The sequence below is a fragment of the Colias croceus genome, chromosome 11 (genome assembly GCF_905220415.1).
Source record: "Colias croceus chromosome 11, ilColCroc2.1".
Classification (NCBI taxonomy): domain Eukaryota; kingdom Metazoa; phylum Arthropoda; class Insecta; order Lepidoptera; family Pieridae; genus Colias; species Colias croceus.
This window is the reverse complement of record NC_059547.1, coordinates 2,185,325-2,206,244: the sequence shown is the minus strand read 5'-3', so window position 1 is coordinate 2,206,244 and position 20,920 is coordinate 2,185,325. Positions and strand designations below refer to the sequence as shown.

At 41.9% G+C, this 20,920-nt stretch overlaps 1 protein-coding gene and 1 non-coding gene across 2 annotated transcripts; both read left to right on the top strand.

Moving 5' to 3' along the window:
- Positions 1-10: 10 nt before the first annotated feature.
- Positions 11-19,980, top strand: LOC123695592 (cilia- and flagella-associated protein 52). The gene is made up of 16 exons (XM_045641489.1): positions 11-109; positions 339-601; positions 1,013-1,217; positions 1,934-2,069; positions 2,402-2,550; positions 2,948-3,093; positions 3,625-3,818; positions 4,780-4,928; positions 6,267-6,412; positions 7,334-7,485; positions 15,005-15,149; positions 16,152-16,244; positions 17,455-17,598; positions 18,447-18,602; positions 19,054-19,186; positions 19,836-19,980. The coding sequence occupies exons 1-16, from the start codon at positions 64-66 to the stop codon at positions 19,895-19,897; spliced, it is 2,319 nt and encodes a 772-aa protein (XP_045497445.1). The 5' UTR covers positions 11-63; the 3' UTR covers positions 19,898-19,980.
- LOC123695915 lies at positions 5,477-5,680 on the top strand. The gene has a single exon (XR_006752011.1). It is a non-coding gene; the product is annotated as a small nucleolar RNA U3 (small nucleolar RNA).
- Positions 19,981-20,920: the final 940 nt, after the last annotated feature.

Sequence of the window (20,920 nt, the reverse complement as noted above, 5' to 3'; positions counted from 1 at the left end):
ATTACATTAAATATTTATAATATATTTTTATTACTTATTCCATCTTAATTGTAATAGACAAGTATGGATGTTAAAAATCTTGAACCTTACGCTATTATAGGTTTTGATGGTAAGTGCTTAATTTTAATATTGTATAGGTTTTAATTTTCACTTTACTCATTATTACTGTATTTTGTGTAGGTAAGCAAACTAAAGAATAGGTTAAAATATAGAGTAGTAGTTGCCAATATCAGACATATTTATATGTACATTTCTATGGACTGGTGAGTTCACCAAATATAAAGTACCAATATGTGTTATTACAACTAAGTAAGTAGTAAGTATTTCTTGCATTGTAGGTTCTGCTATAAGAAGTTTGAAAGTTCATCCAAATGGTGAACATATTGTATACCCGATGGGTAATAAGGTGTGCATCCAAGAGTGGAAGACAAAGAAAATGTCCTTTCTTAGTGGACACACAAACAGCGTCTCTACCGTGGCCGTGTCTCCCAAAGGAACGTATGTGGGATCCGGGCAGATTAACCATATAGGTTTCAAAGCGTCTGCGAAAGTGTGGGATTTCAAGAAACGAGTGGTAGTGGGCACTCATGAATTGCACAAGGTGTGTTCCAATTTATATGTACCGTAACATATTGAATATAATTATATTTAATTATTTAGCCTTATGTTTATTCTTTCGCACCAAATTTCAAGAAGCGTTTTCATGAGACGTTTCACTATCTAAGTAATCCAGAAAATATCATTTTTTAAACATGCATTTACTAGGTACGCGTAGATGCTAACGTTTTCATCAGACGAACGGTAGGTACATGATATCTCTTATTGGTCGGGATGATGGTTGCGTGGTGTTATGGCACTGTATTGCTAACGCCTAATTAGAAGCATCAACCATTTTAAAAAAGCTTTTCATATGCCTCTCCAAAAAGCTACTTGCCGTGTTATATCACACAGAAGTTAAATGCATCGTCAATTTTTTTTACTGGCCTTCTTTACATACAATATCCTAACCCAGGTTCGCGTAGAAGCACTAACGTTTTCATCGGACGAGCGCTACATGATATCTCTTGGTGGTCGGGATGATGGTTGTGTAGTACTATGGGATTGTGTCGCTGGCGCTGCCACTGGAACGGCGGCGGCTGCGCGCCTCACAACGGGGGATGCTATGACGCTCACTGCTTTGACTTTGCGGGTTAATTCGTTTGTTACTGGCGGTGATTGTAAGTATTTTTTTATTAATATACTTAATCGTTTAAAATGGAAATTAATTAAAGAAACGGATTTATTCATCCGTTCAAATCTTCCCAAAATTCGGTAAAATCTTCAATTGTCTATTATATTCTAATACATATTATGTAGCTGAAGAATTTGTTTGATTGAACTCGCTTATCTCAGGAACTAGGTCCGATTTGAAAAATTGTTTGGGTGTTATTTATCGAGGAAAGCTTTGTGCTCAGTGCTACTTACCTATAATAAATCATCACCCTAAGACCAAAAGGAACGGAACAATGTGGTTAAAACCGCGGGGCATTAGTGTACTTATAATGCTCGCGTAAAATCAAGCACAAGAAATGACTAGATATTACCTATAATCGTACTTAGGTATACCTACTATACGAGCAAAAGTTTGTAAATCTACCGAGTAACATATTTTATTTTTACTGCACCGGGTAAACCTGGAACAATCGGCTAGTTATAAAATGTTATTGCACTCTTTCGAGTCAGCATAGCTGAGTCTGGACCTTTTGTCACAAACTATTTTTTTTTTCTTCTTTTCTCATTGTTTTTTTTTTATTATTATTTTATTGTGTTCTTTAGGTTAAGTAGATTTAAATGTATGTATCAAGCTTGTTGTGGCAATAAACGTATTCATTCATTCATTCATTCATTCATTCAAATAATTAAAAAAATTGACTTAGTTTTGAAATGAATGTAGCCAATCTTCGTGTCTGGAACATACGTGCGGCGAGCAAGAATTTAGATGTCGTCGACGTTTCGCTCGGCAAATTGCGTAGAACTGTGCGATGTATTGCCATCAGCCAGGACGATTCCTATGGGATAGCTGGCACTACGTAAGATATTTTTAAGTATCTAATATTGTTAGAATGTAAGAAATAAAATTGGTAACTCAACTGCTACGCACATAAACCACATAGAATCTCGATTTTTAGTGGATGTGGTACTTATAGCTTTTATTTCAAAATATTTTCAAGTGAAATTTCTTTGGCCGCGTTGAGAGTGAAATTTCTTGTCACGTCATGGAGCTAGGCAACGATTTTGGCATCTATGAATCTAAAGAAGTTTCACTTCTGACAAGTGTGTTCGGCACATACGCTTCTTTTTTAAACTAATTCTAGCTTTTTCGATACTATATTTTAAAGTAAACAACATGTTGATATTCCAGTTCAGGTGATATGATCAAGTTTTCCATAAATTACCCTCCGGATCCAATGATGGATGTCGCCAATATTAAGCCAACATTCCTCGGATGTTTGGCTAAATGTGGACCTTGGAAGAAAGGAAAGCGCCCAGAGTCACTGTGTTATAGTCTCGGTAAATACATTGTCGCGTAAATAAATTTCTGAAATAAAACGCATCCTACTAATATTATAAGTGCGATAGTTTGTGAGGATGGATGGGTGGATGTTTGCTCTTTTCGCAAATATTACTAAACCGATTACAATTAAATTTAGTATGTAGGTAGCTGAAGACCCAGAATAAGACTTAGGCTACATACTTTTTATCCCGCAAATCCCACAGGAATGGGTAGGTACTATGCGGATTTTTCTTTAAAAACGCAGGCAAGGCGCGGGTGCTTATATAATCTAATAAAGCATACATATAGTCATAAAATTAATTACAAATAAATAAATACAAGTTCTATAAGTTATACAATAAACATTCCTAATAGTGTATCTTGAAATACGACTAACTTGAAGAACAATTACAGGAATAGAAACAATAATGATCATGGAAGACGGATGTTTAATCGTGGGTTCTGGGGATGGTACTGTGGATATTTTGGATGAAATCAATTGGAAGGGAGACTTCCCCAAAGGCAAAGTTCTAGACCCGAATAAGCCGTTTTATAGAGCGGTAAGTTACGAAGGACTACATATTATTGGTCTTATTTTAAAATGTTTAAAAATATATATTATCTACACCAACAGTCAGCATTACTCAAAGGAAAAATTGTAAATAGGGAATTTTTCGATTAATTGAATTTACAAGCAGGTAAGCTTTCCAAAGTTTATGTACTGTACATTTTACATTAGGTACACCCGATACTTTGGGTGTATAAGAACTAACTAACTATAAAATCTTTTAAAACTCTTTTATATAAACACTTCTTAAATTTAGCATTTCCTTCTTATTAATATAATATACCTATGTATCCTTTCCTATTATTAATTTATGTATTCAATCCTCACAGCCATCCGCGTAACTTTTATTTTCAACTTTTTTTATCCCTTACCTTGTAGCCTGTAAGAGATAGCTGGTAAGCGATAAGGCTGCCTTATGTACTGTCAGTCTATTTACTGCATACTTTTAAATAGGTATATCAACTTGGTGTGGTGCATTAAATTGTCAAAGAAATAAATTAAATAAATCTTTGTATTGTTTCAGTTAAAATCAACAAAACTGAACGGAAGCATAACATCACTTGAGTTGATGGAGACGCCTCAACTGCGGGGTGATAAACGACTGCTATTAGCTGGAACCAGGACGAGTGAAATATACGCGATAAATGTGAAAACCTTTGAACCGACCCTGGTTGTGACGTGTCATCGATGTGCTATTAATGATATTGCGTTTCCGAAGTAATTCACGCGATAAAATATTATTTAATGTAGTCAGAGTGATTTTTTTTTTTGATTTAACATTATATATGAAGTTAATGATCGTAATAACTATTTAATAGTATGTGTTGGTGACGACTGGTTTTCCTTCTATTTTATCTGTATGAGAAGATGACCACACAATACAAGTTAGCGGTTCTAAGCCGAAGCTAATGTACCTTTTGTCGATGACGATATCAACCAATCGGTCCACATTTCATCCGCGTCGCTTACAAACATTTTACAATATCATTAATTAGTACGCACGCTTATTACTGCGTATTTATTAATATGAATTATAGTTTAAAACAATTTATTTTATATCTTATCATCCCCTTAATCTTTTGGTCCTTCGTGCCGGATTGCATCGGCGACATATTTATTGATATTTAGATAACCGCCGCGCCGACTTGTTTAATTGTGCGATCATCACATGCTGAATCAGTATAAAATAATTCTGGCACAAATTAGCGTAGACAATAGACAATAGCGTGAAAATACTTCATAAGAATCAAGGATGAGGTGCTTAAAATAGCTCAGAAATGAAAAAGTAGGACACAAATAGATTTGTTGTATTATGTCGCAGGAAAATTGTTTTATTTCGCCGTTTACAAAAGCTCGGCATTTTGTAATATGTCGAGAATTCGTAATCAGAAATTTTTCGTTTGGATAAGGGGGTGGGTTAGGTTAGGTTCGTGTTTTTAAAACTACACAGAAATAGGAGCCCCACGAAGTTGGGCTCCGTCGGCTCGCGACCGTCTTTTTGTAGAATTTTGGAAAAAGTAAATCCTCAGCATTTTACAAAATGCCGAGTATTTGTAAACGGAGAGATTATACAAATTGCCTGCGAAAGTTGTTTCTATTTAAAGTAATTGACTAATATGCATTTTTATTTTAAGTCATAATTGGCAAATAAATCTTTTTTTTGTATGTTTCTCAACAGGGGAATGTCAGGTGTGTTTGCTACAGCTGGCGCGGGCGATGTTCGCGTGTGGTGCGTTAAAACTGCACAAGAGTTGTTACGTATCGTCGTGCCTAACTTTATTTGTTCATCCGTTTTGTTCTCTAGTGACGGAAAGTCGATTGTTTCAGGTGGGTGGTACTTGGTATATTTACCCTGCTTATGTCTTGAAGTACACAATATAACAACCTTAGGTACATAGTTACAGAATAATATAATATTGTTTAAATTTTTATAGACCAAAAAATCCTTTTTTTATTGATTATTTACCTTAGCCATGTAGTTAATAAGATTACTGAAAATAAATAAGTAAGTACTTATATTTTTCAAACAACAAATTAGGTTTGATAGTTACATAATTAAACTTTCCTTTTAAAATATTATATCATCCTCAGATTAAAAACACACTAAACATCAATTTATTAGTGTAAATAATATAATAGTTCCTCGATATTAATAATATTATTTAGGTACGCGTATCGTGGACGAACTACGTGCTAAAAATAATATTACGTGCTACCACTAGATGGCGCTGTAATAAAAAATTATCACATACTCCGTGTTGTTCGAGTTTTAAACAGCACCGCTAGATGTCACCACTAACAAAATAACAAATTTACATCGCGCTATCGAAGTTTTTTTCCAATCTAATATTACCACCTAGAACCGTCCGTACGGCAAGACCTTACTTCATAGGATCATTTCTATAGTAAGCTCTTCACGAGAACTCTTACATTATGTAGGATCAGACCAGCCACGAAGATGAGATGTGGCGCGGTGCCCTGAGCGTGAGGCGGGCAGAGTCATGCTGGCTCTAGCCCTCGATGATCGTTCACTCCTGTGCTTGCACAGGGGCGTGGGGTACTGTCGCTGTCTGAGTGGTCTTTTTTAACCCCTATTATAAAACTCAAATTATCAAATATTAATTTTAAACATAATATTATGGATTTATGGAAGTAATTAACTGTAAAGTAATATACGATGTGCAGTAAATCATTATCTTCGTAGAAATAATTGCACATAAACTGCATACATTTGCTTTCCATTTGTTATGACTTATGACGTACATTATAATATTAATTTTTATTTTCTAGACTATTCAAATTTAAATCTTATAATTTGACAAAAAGTATCTTATATTAGCCATCAAAAAATGGACCTCAAACGTTATTATTGCACACCTCGGAGAAGTGCACTATTGACACCAATTCAAATAATTACGATTCACTCATCTTAAATAATATCCACCAACTTTATATAGATAATCGTGAATCATTTTATAAATTTAATTATGAATCGCTAAATGTGTTCAAATGCCGAGAACGGCTCGATCAATTCGGCTAACTTTACGATTTTGTTAATACAATAGATCCCTATTACTAATCCACGTCTTCTGGGGCAGCTAGTAGGATGTAACTATTACCAAGAAACATCTGGATTTACATACATAATTATAATTGTTCTTCCAGGTTGGAACGACGGGAATATCCGAGCCTTCACGCCACTAACTGGTAGATTAATTTATTGCATTTTTAACACGCACAATAAGGGCGCTTCGGCACTTGACATGACGCATGATGGACGGACGCTCATTTCTGGAGGTTGTGAGGGTCAGGTAAATAATCAAAATATATGGTATTGTATACATTTTATATCAAGTTTTACACTTACAGCTGTTATGCACTTCAAATTTTAATGATAAATGAAATCTTCAGAAATATAGTGGTAATTTTAAGTATGTACCTAGTTGTAAGAGGTGTTTAGATGAAGACGTGTGTGCTTGAAATAAAATGTACCTATTATTGTAGGGTTAAGTAAATTCGTTCCCATGCTCTTGTGATAGCCGTAACCCGGATTTTTCTAGATTATGCTATTATGCTAGACGTCCTAGTCTAGCCGTAACTCGGATTGTTTACTAGCTCTTGCTAATAAACAATTCGGGTATAATATCTGTATGACTAGAAATTATGACCTTACACTAAAGAGCCACAATGTGTCTAATGTGTTCAATCACTAGGTAGCTTTAAAAGAATCTCTTGTTCAACTGCAAAATATTTAATTTGAAGTCGCCTCATTCAATGTTTCAATCGAATGTCGGAATAAAGTGAAGTAAATTAACTAAGACACTTGTTTTATAAAATAAAAGTATTTTACAAAAGTGAAATAGTTTTTCAACTGCACGCACAGTAATTCATGGTCCTTATAAAATAGGAAAGGGTTCAAATAAAACACAATATCTATGATAAATACATGTATTTATTACTATTTAACCGACTTCAAAAAAAAGGAGGAGGTTATCAATTCGGCCGGTATGTTTTTTTTTATGTATGTACACCGATTACTCCGAGGTTTCTGAACCGATTTACGTGATTCTTTTTTTGTTCGACGTTCGATGGATGGTGTCGAATTGGTCCCATAAAAATTTTCTTCGGATAGGCCCAGTAGTTTTTATTTTATGAGCATTTTTGTCTGTATGTATTTGTAAATGTTGCAAGTGCGAGTTTGAAGTCGGTTGTTTTTAACTGTTTAATTCAAGGTTCGTCTCTGGGACATAAAACCGGAGTGCCAGAGTCTAAAGAAAGTCCTCAAAGAGCACAAGAGTCCCGTGTCGGCGATACAAGTGTCGCCCAATGATATGGAAGCGGTCAGCGCGGGGACCGACGGATCGTGTATTATATGGGATCTCGTGTTAGTAGATTAGTATTATTTCTCAAAAAAATACAGTAACTAGTTAGTTTACAATTATTTGCAACTAATTTTTAACAAAAGATTTAGCATACGGTGCATGTATTTTGGCTAAAACAACGCTATAAATGCTAGAATTTGATATTTTAGTTTTAAATAGTATTCAAATTTCACATCACTACATAGTATAAAAGAAAGTAGCTTTTTCTGTCGGACTGACGGATTTTGATGCGTTTTTCTTTAATAGATATAATATATTATTTGATATTGATTCAAGAGGACGGTTTTAGTATATTATTTATTAGGTTTTAACAAAGCGGGTGAAACCGCGGGCAGTAAGCTAGTGCTTTATAAAATTATAAACATAAATTTTTAAAGAGTAGAAAAAAAAAATTAACGGTTAGTTGCTTATTTCTCTTGATTTAGATTAGTGTAAAGGACGAGCACACTATCAAGGTCAAGCGCAGGCGACAACGGGGCTCCCCACACAGCGACGCCACGTGTATCAACGCTACACATGGAAGAAGAGGCGCACCGCGGTTTCGACGAGGCGCACCGCGGTTTCGACTATCGCGCTGTATACACTACGCCACGTGTATTGCGTCTACACGTGGAGGAGGCGTGGCCTAGGCGGCACATGCAAGACAGCCGCCGCCGCTTTGAGCCGCCGCCGCCGCTTTGTGCCTCGCCGCCGGGCGATGGCTTTGTGGCTCGCCGCACCGCTTTGAATATCGCCGCCGGTGACGCATATAAATAGCCCAACATTTGGAATTAAAGTCAGTTGCAGCAAGTTCTTCTTCCAGACCAGTAGTGAAGAAGTAATAGTGAATAAGTAATAGTGATTAAGTATAAATTGTAATAAGGGTCGATAATATATGTATGTCGAAGGAAGGGTGTTTTCTTGAACACAAACCCCAACAAATAATACAGTCCACAACAACGTCTGGTCCTTCGATCGCCGGATACTCCAGGAAGAGGAAACGCTGCCCGTGGAAGACCAGATCCTGCCGAAGAGAGGTACGCATCGGCAACGAGTTCACCTTCGAGGGGCGAATATCGGCAAACCGGTAACGTTGGTACTAGCCTGCTGGTGTTTTTGATCGTCACCAGGCGAGTCAGGTACCTACCGACGGGGCCGCGCTGTTGGTACTAGTCCAATGAGGTGAGTCGTAAGGTTTTTTACGGGTAGACTCGGGCCGTCGGGTGACCTTGGTGGTACGCGCCGGGAATCAGGGGTGCTGGTCAGCGGAACGAGTCTGCCAGTATAAGCCTGCGGTGCGTCACCTCTTTAGGCATGGTGGTTACCCGCAGCCAGGGTGAAGCTGCAGAAATGGAGGACCGGAGCCAGGAGACAGAGCGTGTGCGGCAAGAACGAATGCAGCGGCTGGTGCTGGACCCGCTGGCATCGCCGTCTGACGCACGCTTGACGTCAGCCACAGACACAATGGAGATCCCGCCGCAACCGCGACGGCATTCGCCAGCGAGATCCGCTAGATCGGTGCGGTCGTCGGCGAGTACGGCGCGGCGGATTAAGGCGGCGGAATTAGAAGCGGCAGAGCGACTCGCCGCTATCCAGAGAAAAGAACTACAAATTGAGAAAGAATTAATAAATAAACGCTTACAGTTCGAGGTGTCCGCCATACAGGAAGACGAGGGCCTGCCGGAAGATACCGTCACCGCGACAGAAGAACGAAACAAGGTGGACGAGTGGCTCCAGTCACATCCTGTGCCGAAGGATGACAGACACCAGCGATCCGAACTAAGAAGAGGAAGATCGCCGACGCCGACCAGACGAACGGGAATAGAGCAGCTGGCGGCGTCCCTAGAGAAGATGGCGCGACCGCGCCTACGCCACGCGGACCTTCCGATATTTTCAGGTGCGATTGAAGAGTGGCTGCCGTTCCGAGCAGCCTACCGGGACACAAGCAGCATGTACCAAGTGTCCGACGCAGAAAACATCCAGCGGCTGCGTACCTGCCTGAAGGGGGAAGCAAGGGACGCCGTGGCAGCGCTGCTTCACACTGCTTCATCACCTGAAGCAGTCATGAAAACTCTGGAGCAGTGCTTCGGGAGGCCCGAGATAATAATCGACAGGGCCATGGAAGACCTAAGGAAGCTGCCGCGACCTGGAGCAGCGGCCAAGGACATCAACTGCTTCGCGGTAAAAGTGCAAAATGTGGTGTGTATACTTCAAACCATAGACAGAAAAGGATATTTGTACAATCCTATGCTAGCACGGGAGATATTGGATAAACTTAGTCCGCACCTGCGGTCTAGGTGGTGTGATTATGCTTTTGCACAGGAAGGCACAGCGGATCCAGAGATCGTGGTACTATCCCGCTTCCTCATGAGAGAGGCGGACCAGGCGCTTCGCTACACCTACGCGCCGACGAGCAGCACTGCACCAGCGCGCAGAGACGCCGCAGCAGCAGCAGCAGTAGCAGCAGCAGCAGCGCGACCTGCTCCACCGAAAAGGAAGTCTGCAGTATACACCATGGTCTCCGGTGAAGATGAAGAAGAGAAGAAAGAAGAGAAGAAAGAAGAAAAGAAAGAAGACTTCTGCCTGTGCTGCGGGCGCGACCACGCTATGGTTGCCTGCCCGCGCTACGCCAAGCTGTCGGTGGATGAGCGGTGGATTCTGGTCAGGGAAAAGGGCGCCTGCTTCAAGTGCGCCACGAAGAGACATCGGCGCAGCTACTGTCGAGCGAAACCATGCGGCGTGAACCAGTGCCGCCGCCCGCATCATTCATCACTGCACGACGTAAGAAGAGAAGAGCCTGCTGCGTCGACCGAAGAAACCGTCATGGCGGTTGCTGACCGCGCAACCGCACCGCCCCGCGCCGTCCTGCTGAAGATGTGTCCAGTCACCGTCGTCGGCCCACGGGGGGAGGTATCGACGCACGCACTGCTCGATGAGGGCTCCACCATCACCCTCATTGATGAGGACCTGGCGCAACAGATCGGCGCCGAAGGTCCCGCCACCCCGCTCCGCATCCACGGGGCGAACATGGAGCAGATTGAAGAAGGAAGTCGGCTGGTGACGGTGCAGCTGCGGGGGCAGAGCGACGGGACACTACACGACCTGCGCGCCCGCACGATGAAGAAGCTGCAGTTGCATCAGCAGTCCATCCCGGGATCCCTGCTTCGGTACAGACATCTGCGCGACATACCGGAACGTGAGGTATGTTACGAACAAGCACGCGCGGGTGTCCTGGTGGGTACCGACCACTGGGAGCATATCGTGACCAGAGAACTTCGGACGGGCGGCGCCGACGAACCTGCCGCCTCCAAGACAAGTCTCGGCTGGGTGATACATGGAACAACGCCGCGTCGAATGATCGTCGAGAGAGACCGCGTGCTTCACGTCCGAGAACAACAAGCGGACCAGCGGCTGCGCGACCTGGTGGCAGAGCACTTCAAGATCGAATCATTGAACATAGCCAGCAGACCGCGCATCAGCGACGCCGACCGACGAGCGACATCCATCGTCGAGACGACTACGAAAAAGACGCCGGGCGGGTACGAGATCGGCCTGCCGTGGAAGAGGGATAATGTCCGCATGCCGCCGAGCTACAACGCCGCGCTGCGGAGACTTCTGAAGATTGAAGCAAAAATGGACGCCGCGCCGGAATTCGCAGCCGAGTACACCAAGCAGATGAACAACTTATTCGAGAAAAGGTATGCGGTTCCGTGCGATGGCAGTGAAGGCGAGAGCAGCGTGTGCTGGTACCTGCCGCATTTTGCTGTGACCAATCCCAACAAACCAGGGAAGCAGCGATTGGTTTTTGATGCGGCAGCCAAAAGCCACGGGACTTGTTTAAATGATGAACTACTTGAGGGCCCAGACTTGCTACTATCACTGCCAGGTATATTATTTCGATTCAGGGAAAAGGCAGTGGCAGTCACAGCAGATATAGAGGAGATGTTCTTACAAGTGAAAATAAGACCCGAAGACCAGCCAGCGCAGCAGTTTTTATGGAGGGGAAGCCGACGCGACACGCCGCCACAGCACTATAAGATGACGTCCATGATATTCGGCGCAGCGAGCTCTCCATTTATGGCGCATTACATTCGTAATCATAATGCACAGCAGCACGCAGAACAGTATCCAATGGCGCTGGAAGCGATCACGAAGAGTCACTACATGGACGATCTGGTGGTGAGCTACGCCGACGCAGAGGAAGCCAGACAAGCGATCGAGGAAATACGGACGGTGCACGCAGCGGCAGGCTTCAAGCTACGAGGATGGAACGCCAGCGACAGGAGCGTGCTGAGGGACGTGCCACGAGAACTGCACGCCAGCACACCAACGCAGCTGGGAGGAGCGCAGCCAGCCCCGAAGATCCTCGGGCTAATTTGGGACGCCGAGCAAGACGCGCTAGGATTCAACACAGCAATGAACAGGGTACCGGTGGAGGTGCGAGATCGCAAGCGCCCGCCAACCAAGCGCGAAGCATTAAGTGCGGTCATGTCAATTTATGACCCGCTAGGCCTCTTAAGTTATTTCACCATCCGTGCTAAAATCATATTGCAGAGCCTGTGGCGCCTCCAGATTTCGTGGGACGAGCCGATACCTGAACAAGAGGGCGAGCAGTTTGCAGGCTGGCTGGCGCAGCTGGAAGCAGTCGGCGCACTACGTTTGCCGCGATGCTACGCAACGGACCACGTCGAAAACATCGAGCTGCACGTGCTATGCGACGCCAGTGAACAAGCGTATGCAGCCGTGGCGTACTGGCGTATGCGGCGAACGGACGGCAGCGTGCAAGTGAAACTCGTCTCGGCGAAAGCGAAGGTGGCACCACGACGCGCGCAGACGATCCCGCGCCTAGAACTTCAAGCGGCGGTGATCGGCGCAAGACTCGCTGATCAGATAAGAAGAGAGCACAGGTATGACATATCTCGTACTTGGTTTTGGACAGACTCATCGACGGTGGTGCACTGGGTGCGCAACGATGCAAAGAGATACACGCCGTTCGTCGCGCATCGCCTCGGTGAGATTGGAGAATTGACACAGAAGGAAGAGTGGCGGTGGCTACCGACTCATGAAAACGTTGCCGACGACGCCACACGCCTAAGTTTCACCACGGGACATGATCGATGGTTCCAGGGTCCAGAATTCCTGACAAAGACGGAGGACCAGTGGCCCACGGAGAAGGAACTTCGAGAAACTACGGACGAGGCTGATGTATTGCATGTAAGCGAGCTGCCACGGAAGATGGAATGGCTGCCGGATCCAGAGCGCTTCTCCAAATTCCGCACACTGGTGGGAGCAACAGCTAGGGTGCTCGCATTCATCGACATACGCATCAGACACACGGCGACTAGACTAGAATGCCGCCACCTGGAACAAGCCGAACGACTGTTGGTGCAGCGCGCACAGAACGACAGCTTTGGGGAAGACATAAAGCGAATCAAGGACGCGTGCCCCATCAGCAGATCCAGTAAGCTGTACAACTTGGACCCGGTAATGGAAGACGGCGTGCTGAGAGTAAGGGGCCACATAAACGCAGCCACAGCACCCGACATGGTAAAGAAGCCGGTGATCCTCGACGGCCGGCACAGAATAACCAGACTAATAGTGTTACAGGAACATTGTGCCGCCGGACACGCCAACCGCGAGCGTGTCACCAACGACCTGAGGCAGCGTTACTGGGTCATCCACCTGCGGCCCACAGTGCGCGCCATAGAGAAGAACTGCGCGCTGTGCCGAGTACGCCGAGCGATGCCGCAGGTCCCAGCCAAAGGGGACTTGCCACGCACCCGTTCCACCGACCCTTCACCAACTGCGGGGTCGACCACTTCTGGCACCGATGGATCAAGGAGTACCTACCGACGCTCGTGCCACGGGGGGAGGCGCGAAAGGACACGCGACGCCTCGAGGAAGGTGACGTGGTCATCATCGTGGACCACGTCTTGCCGCGCAACACATGGCCCATGGGGGTCGTGGTGCGCGTTCACGCCGGGCCGGACGACGCTGTGCGGGTAGCCGAAGTGAAGACCAAGAGCGGGATCTTCAGACGCCCCGTCAGCAAGCTCGTCGTGATGAAGGAGGCTACGCAAGCTACGCCGGGGGGAGGACTGTAAAGGACGAGCACACTATCAAGGTCAAGCGCAGGCGACAACGGGGCTCCCCACACAGCGACGCCACGTGTATCAACGCTACACATGGAAGAAGAGGCGCACCGCGGTTTCGACGAGGCGCACCGCGGTTTCGACTATCGCGCTGTATACACTACGCCACGTGTATTGCGTCTACACGTGGAGGAGGCGTGGCCTAGGCGGCACATGCAAGACAGCCGCCGCCGCTTTGAGCCGCCGCCGCCGCTTTGTGCCTCGCCGCCGGGCGATGGCTTTGTGGCTCGCCGCACCGCTTTGAATATCGCCGCCGGTGACGCATATAAATAGCCCAACATTTGGAATTAAAGTCAGTTGCAGCAAGTTCTTCTTCCAGACCAGTAGTGAAGAAGTAATAGTGAATAAGTAATAGTGATTAAGTATAAATTGTAATAAGGGTCGATAATATATGTATGTCGAAGGAAGGGTGTTTTCTTGAACACAAACCCCAACAAATAATACAGTCCACAACAATTAGGTACATACGAAATGGGAATTCAATAACGTGTATTTAGTACAGACATGAGACACAGACTAACAACTACTAATAGCTTAGAGCTTTTATAAGTTTCGCATAAAATTTCATTCGTATTTTAAATTAATAACGTAATGCATAGAGAAGAGTAGGTACACTATGAATAATATAATTATTTGTTGCAGATTTCGATGATTTTTTATTTGAAAGCTAGTGCCTTGCCTATTGTATCTTTTAAACTTGGTCAAATTCGAATAATTTGAACACCGTTTAACTACATTGTTTTTAAGCTATAATATAGCTTCTATCGCGGGCCTTGAGCGCGGGGACCGAATCGAGAAATTCCGTAACGAAAAAACCTCACGCTCCCCACTCCGACGGGCGGAGGTTTGGCTTGAAGGCATAGCATGCAATAGCTTTACCGCGGCAGTCCCCGAGTGCCACATATATTTTTTTAATCTATACTATTATTATAAAGCTGGAGAGTTTGTTTGTTTGTTTGTTTGAACGCGCTAATCTCGGGAACTACTGGTCCGATTTGAAAAAAATTCGGTGTTAGATAGCTCATTTATCGAGGAAGGCTATAAATCATCACGCTACGACCAACAGGAGAGGAGCCACGGGGGTGAAACCGCGCGGAGCAGCTAGTAAATAAAAAGACGGGTTGCACTCCGGGAGTGCCGGCAGAAGTGAAAACTTGATTATTAACGTTCAGCATGTTTGATATTTTGGAATGGTACCTATCCGTCTTACGCATGGAATATAAGGGCAAAAAAAAAAAAAAAAAAAACATCCGTCTTACGCTTTTTCGATCAGGCCACGGTGTCCTGACGCGAGTTTAAGATTTTATACCCAACGCCGCTAAAGCAGTTTTCACTTCAATAATTATCTATTCTATACTTTACCAACACTTCCAGTAAACTATACTTACAGTTCGCTATCCCGTCGCCAAGTGATGTACGCGAACACGCTGTTCATGTGCGTGTGTTTCGAACCCCGCGGCTGTCAGCTATTAACCGGAGGAACAGACCGACGAATTGCTTATTGGGAAACTGGTAGCGGGAATCTTGCTAGAGAGGTATGTATATTTATAAAGAGCTAGCTCTTCACCCGCGGCATCGTCCGCGCAGTCAAAGAAAAACCCGCATAGTTCCCGTTCCCGTAGGATTTCCGGGATAAAACCTATCCTATGTCCTTTCTCGGGTATCAAAATATCTTTATACCAAATTTCATGCAAATTTGTTCAGTAGTTAAGGCGTGATTGAGTAACAGACAGACAGACAGAGTTACTTTCGCATTTATAATATTAGTATGGATTACTTACTCTATGAGTAAGAAATATCTCTATGTATTATTTAGTCTGTGGAGAGGTATGTACGAAGGTATGTATGAATTGTGTGGACTATTTTATTTAAATGATGTGATCTTCTGTATTACCACAATACTAACAAATAAATGATTTGAATTTGAAGTCCGGCATTTAACTGGGCATCCATCAATAACCGGCGGCACGAATCGACCAGAAAATAGGCAGCGGGAGCCTCGCTAGAGATGTGTGTAATGTGTAATGTAAAGGAAGTCATTTAATAACAGACTTCAAAAAAAAGGAGGAGGTTATCAATTCGGCCGGTATATATATTTTTTTATGTATGTACACCGATTACTCCGAGGTGTCTACTGTGAACCGATTTACGTGATACTTTTTTTTGTTTGATGCGGAATGGTGTCGAATTGGTCCCATAAAAATTTTATTCGGATAGGCCCAGTAGTTTTTATTTTATAAATTATAACCATTTTTAAAGTCAGCATTTAAGTTCAGTGTATGTACAGGAAGTCATTCCATTATAGGGTCGATAGACAGTGCTTAATGAGCACAGGGCGATGGTGGTCAGTTTTCAATCGAAACATGTATGTGCAAGAATGCATCATGTCATCACTCAATCAAAGTATAGGCGGGATGGAATAAATGAGCATAACATCTGTAGATTATTGATGGAACCACTAGTCACTACTACAACATTTTGGTTTGAACACATGTATTATGGGCCTTGTTTTTTAACGAAATTTTTGATTGTTGCAGTTGGAAGCTAGCAAAGTGGGCGCTATTAACGGGGTTGATATAACTCAAAACGGTGAATTATTCGTCACAGGGGGAAATGATCAGATGGTGAAGGTAAACAATAAACATAATATAGTTAATGCTTCGAATTTGAAAGAAAGAAAGAAAAAACATTTATTTCAAGGACAATTAAAAACAAAAACATTTACATAATAAACAAGAACAAAAAACTTAAAACATAAAAAGCAAATATACATTACAATTATTTAACAAAGTATAACTTAGAAAAGAGAAAATAAAAGGAGACAAAAAATTACACCAAATTAGTACGGTAGAGTGTCCTTGAAAAAGGGTTACCAACGCAGCTAAATACTGTACGGCAGTAATGCACGTACAGCGCTGGTTTTCAGTGGCCCCTTATCGTTGTTGAAATTTGGTTTTTTGTATACGTATTTCTTTCACAGAAAAACTACTGGACCGACTGAAATAGGCATCTAGCTGAAGAGTTTGTTTGTTTGAACGCGCTAATCTCACTACTGGTCCGATTTGAAAAATTCTTTCAATGTTAGATAGCCCATTTATCGAGGAGGGCTATAGGCTATAATATATCATTTCGCTAAGACCAACAGGAGCGGAGCACTGCGGGTAAAACCGCGGAGCACAGCAAGTTAACTTCTAATTACTACAACCTGGTGAAATATTTCAATTTTTCTGCGGGTGTAACCGCACAGCACAGCTAATAACCTATAACTTTAAATTAACTTCTAACTAACTACAAATAATTATATTTTAATACTAGCTTCCGCCCGCGACTCCGTCCGCGCGGATGTCGGTCTTCGCGTGGATGGTTTATTTCTCCATTTTGAGTAACTCGGACAATGACATCTTATAAATATCTATTGGACCCAAATACGGCTAGGTCTATAATAATACGCAACGTGTGTTCGCGGTACCTACCTACTACAGAACAACGTCTATGGATAACTGAAAAATTGAGATTAATTTTTTTTCTACGTATTTTTCCAGGATAAAAAGTATCCTATTTTACGCCCAGGATAATAAGGTATAATTATACCAAGTTTCATCGAAATCGAACCGGTAGTTTTCACGTGATGTCTTCACATACAGACAGACAGACAGACAAAAAAATTTTTAATCACATATTTGGGTTTGGTATCGATCCAGTAACACCCCCTGCTAGTTATTTTTTCAATATTTTCAATGTACAGAATTGACCCTTCTACAGATTTATTATATGTATATAGATTTACCCATGCGTAACCGAGCAGCACAGCTAATAAACTTTTAATTGTAAACTCCCCAGCTATGGAAGTACCAGGAGGGCATCTACACGCACACGGGGCTGGGGCACGCGGGCGCGGTGACGTGCTGCCGGTTCAGCCCGGACGGCGCCAAAGTGGTCAGCTGCTGCGCGGCCGGCTGCGTCATCGTGTGGCACGTGCCGCAGGTACGGTCGTCATCATCATTGTCGTCATCATCATCGTCGTCGTCATTATCATCATCATCGTCGTCTTCATTATCATCATCATCGTCGTCGTCATTATCATCATCATCGTCGTCGTCATTATCATCATCATCATCATCATCATTGTCATATACATGGACATGGGGCTGGGGCATCATCATCATCGTCATATACACGCACATGGGGCTGGGGCATCTTCATATACCTACTACACGCACATGGGGCTACGGCATCATCATTATCATCATATACATGCACATGGGGCTCGGGCATCATCATCATATCCATGGACACGGGGCTGAGGCATCTTCTTCGTACCTATTCATCGACACAATACAAATAAAAACATACATACTGTCAATACACAACACGAATATAGAAAGAAAGAAAACGTTTATTTAATGACACATAGCCTCACAAGGACATTATGAAAACAATAATTTATACAATACTATAAATATAATATAATAATATAAAACAGTATGGTATTAAAAATACACATATTATATTACTTTTTAAAAAGAAAGCGCGACCCTGCATGCCGACCAGCTCGGTAGGTAGCTAAATTTTGGAACTTACTACCTTTCAAAATTCATTTTTCATTGTAAATATTTAAAAATTAAAGACTTTAACGAAATTTAAACTCGATTTATGCAATATATTTTTAACCACACCGTACGCACACTTTACGAACGTGGTCATGGGGAGACTGACGCGTTTAAAATCCTAAAATCCGTTAGTCTTTAACTTCTAAATCTATAATACTCTCGTAAAATCAAACACAAGAAAATTCATAATACTTTATTTGCACATTTCATACAATTTTTCAGCAATACTGTCAAAAGGAGAAACCGCCATCTAGCAGGAGAAGTGTGCAGGAATCTCCAAAAACACTACAAGAAGAGTTGAGGTTGCCTCTCGACGAGAAACCGGCGCAGAAAGCGGCTGGTGACAGACAACATAAGTTGCCTGCAGCTCCTTCTAAGGTACCTAAACTATCTTTAATAATATTACAATTTACAAGATTTATATGTGTTTGTATTTTTGCTAAACATAAATATTTAATTTAAAATTATTCAATTACTTATCATTCAATTCAATACCTACTAATAATGATCGCTGACGCTCGATTAGATTCCGGGTTCTCTTCTCTCTATCTATATAAGGAACTTATTTTCCTAGTTATGTTTTAATAACTTTAATAAAAATCAAAATTTCACATACAGTCAATATCGACAATAACATAAATAAAAAAGAGCGTGTGTGCCGAGTAAGCGTGTTAGAAGTGAAACTTCTTTGGTAAGATTCAAAGATACCAAAATCGTCGCCTTACTCCACGACGTGACGGTATTGCCATAACGCGACCTTAAAATTTTAACATCGACACGCCTAATGAAGTTTGCCTTCAAAAAACTAATAATAATTTTAACATTACAGACAGAGAAAATAGAAGCAATGGACACAACCCGCAGCAGCGTACTCTCGTGCTGTCCGTGCGACTCCGTGCGGTCCAACGCGAGCGAAGCGAACAAAACCACGCCCAAAATTAATAAATGCTGTAGACCTACGGGTAATTGTTTGTTTTATTTATTTATTTTATTTTAACATACATAGATTCCTTACAGTTATTTGTATTACAATATTTTTATTTAACTTTAACAACACAATACGCCAATAAAAAGGAATACCAATAATAAGACAATTAAGTTCATTTAGTTTTATTTTCACTTCATACTTTTATTATAGAACAAGTGCTCTACCGTCTCTGTCTGTACTTTCGAGATATATATTTGTTGGCAATAAAGCTTTTTTTCTTTCTTTCTTTTCTTTCATATATGGCATAGGTAACTATGTTTTAAGTTTAAAATATAGAAGTTATTTTTGCCACAGCCAGCCTTATTACAAAGAAACAGGCACCTCTTTTATGGTTATTCTTCATTCATGATATACCAAATGCACTAGATTTTTTACCAGATATATCACAATAGCTGTGCTCTGCGGTTTTAACATAAGTGCTTCGCTGCTGTTGGTCTAAGCGAGATGATAATATATAGCCTATAGCTTTCCTCGATAGATGGGCTATCTAACACCGAAAGAATTTTCAAAATCGGACCAGTAGTTCCCGAGATTAGCGCGTTCAAAAAAAACAAACTCTTCAGCTTTATAATATTAGTAGGTACTTAGATTACAAATTATTACAAACCATTTTTTTATTTCAGATAATTTACCAACTCGAACGACAAGTAAAGAATTCGTCAGCGGGAGTGGGGACAAAAAGTGATACCACGATTTGGTATCATTTTTTGAGGGATAATGAAAGACTGCATTGTATCAATAATTATTTATTACATTTCATATAAAATATTACGTTTTTTTATTTAACAATTCTATCCTTACCTAATGACCAGCTCAGTTTTAGAAGAAATTCATAATTTTGAACAATAAAGCTTTGTAGTAAACGCTTTTTGAATGATTGATTCCTTTTAAAATCTATGTACATATATGATTTTTTTCATATGGCAACAGTTAGATACAGTAAATAGGAAACATAGAGTAGGTACTTACATAGTTAAATGAGGTTTATACAATAGTGGAGTTATATACAATGAAAACTTATTAGTATATTTCTTATTATATACTACAATCTATACATATAATAAATCTGTAGAAGGGTCAATTCTGTACATTGAAAATATTGAAAAAAAAATAGCAGGGGGTGTTACTGGATCGATACCAAACCCAAATATGTGATTTAAAAAAATTTTGTCTGTCTGTCTGTCTGCCCCTCTCTTCACTCTGCGGCCGGCCAGCGACCAGACGGGACGTGTACACAGGTGATTCAGCAGAAAAGGTGTATTTTGTGGCGAAAATCGTCGATCCGATCTCACCTACAAAATTTTGATGGCTCATTGTGGTGAGTACTTTCATTGAAATAATGTAATTAATTATTTTGGGGCAGAATAAGCGAATCCTCTTTCCATTTGTATACTTTGATTACGCCTAGGACGTTCACAACCCAAGATCCGATTTTCCCTCCCAATGCCGAAGATCGGACTAAGCTGTGTCCGTTCTTAGGATGTCAAAAAATAACCAGTGGTTCTCAAATGTTCAAGCCCACTACTAGTATATCGAAATTAGTTCAATTAGTTAGGTTAGTAAGTACGTAGTCCCACTGTCCTACTAATAATATAAATGCGAAAGTAAATGACGCAACATTTGACGTTCATCAATTATCTGCAGGAGTACGGTTTACGTCTTCACATGAAGTAGAAAAGTCGTTGCCTAAAAATATCCATATTATGGA

Excerpts from the sequence above, each read along its gene's own strand:
- LOC123695592 (XM_045641489.1), top strand. The coding sequence starts at position 64 with ATGGATGTTAAAAATCTTGAACCTTACGCTATTATAGGTTTTGATG. Across the intron at positions 3,819-4,779 it reads AATGATATTGCGTTTCCGAA|GGGAATGTCAGGTGTGTTTG; the intron begins GTAATTCACGCG and ends GTTTCTCAACAG. Across the intron at positions 15,150-16,151 it reads GCGGGAATCTTGCTAGAGAG|TTGGAAGCTAGCAAAGTGGG; the intron begins GTATGTATATTT and ends TGATTGTTGCAG.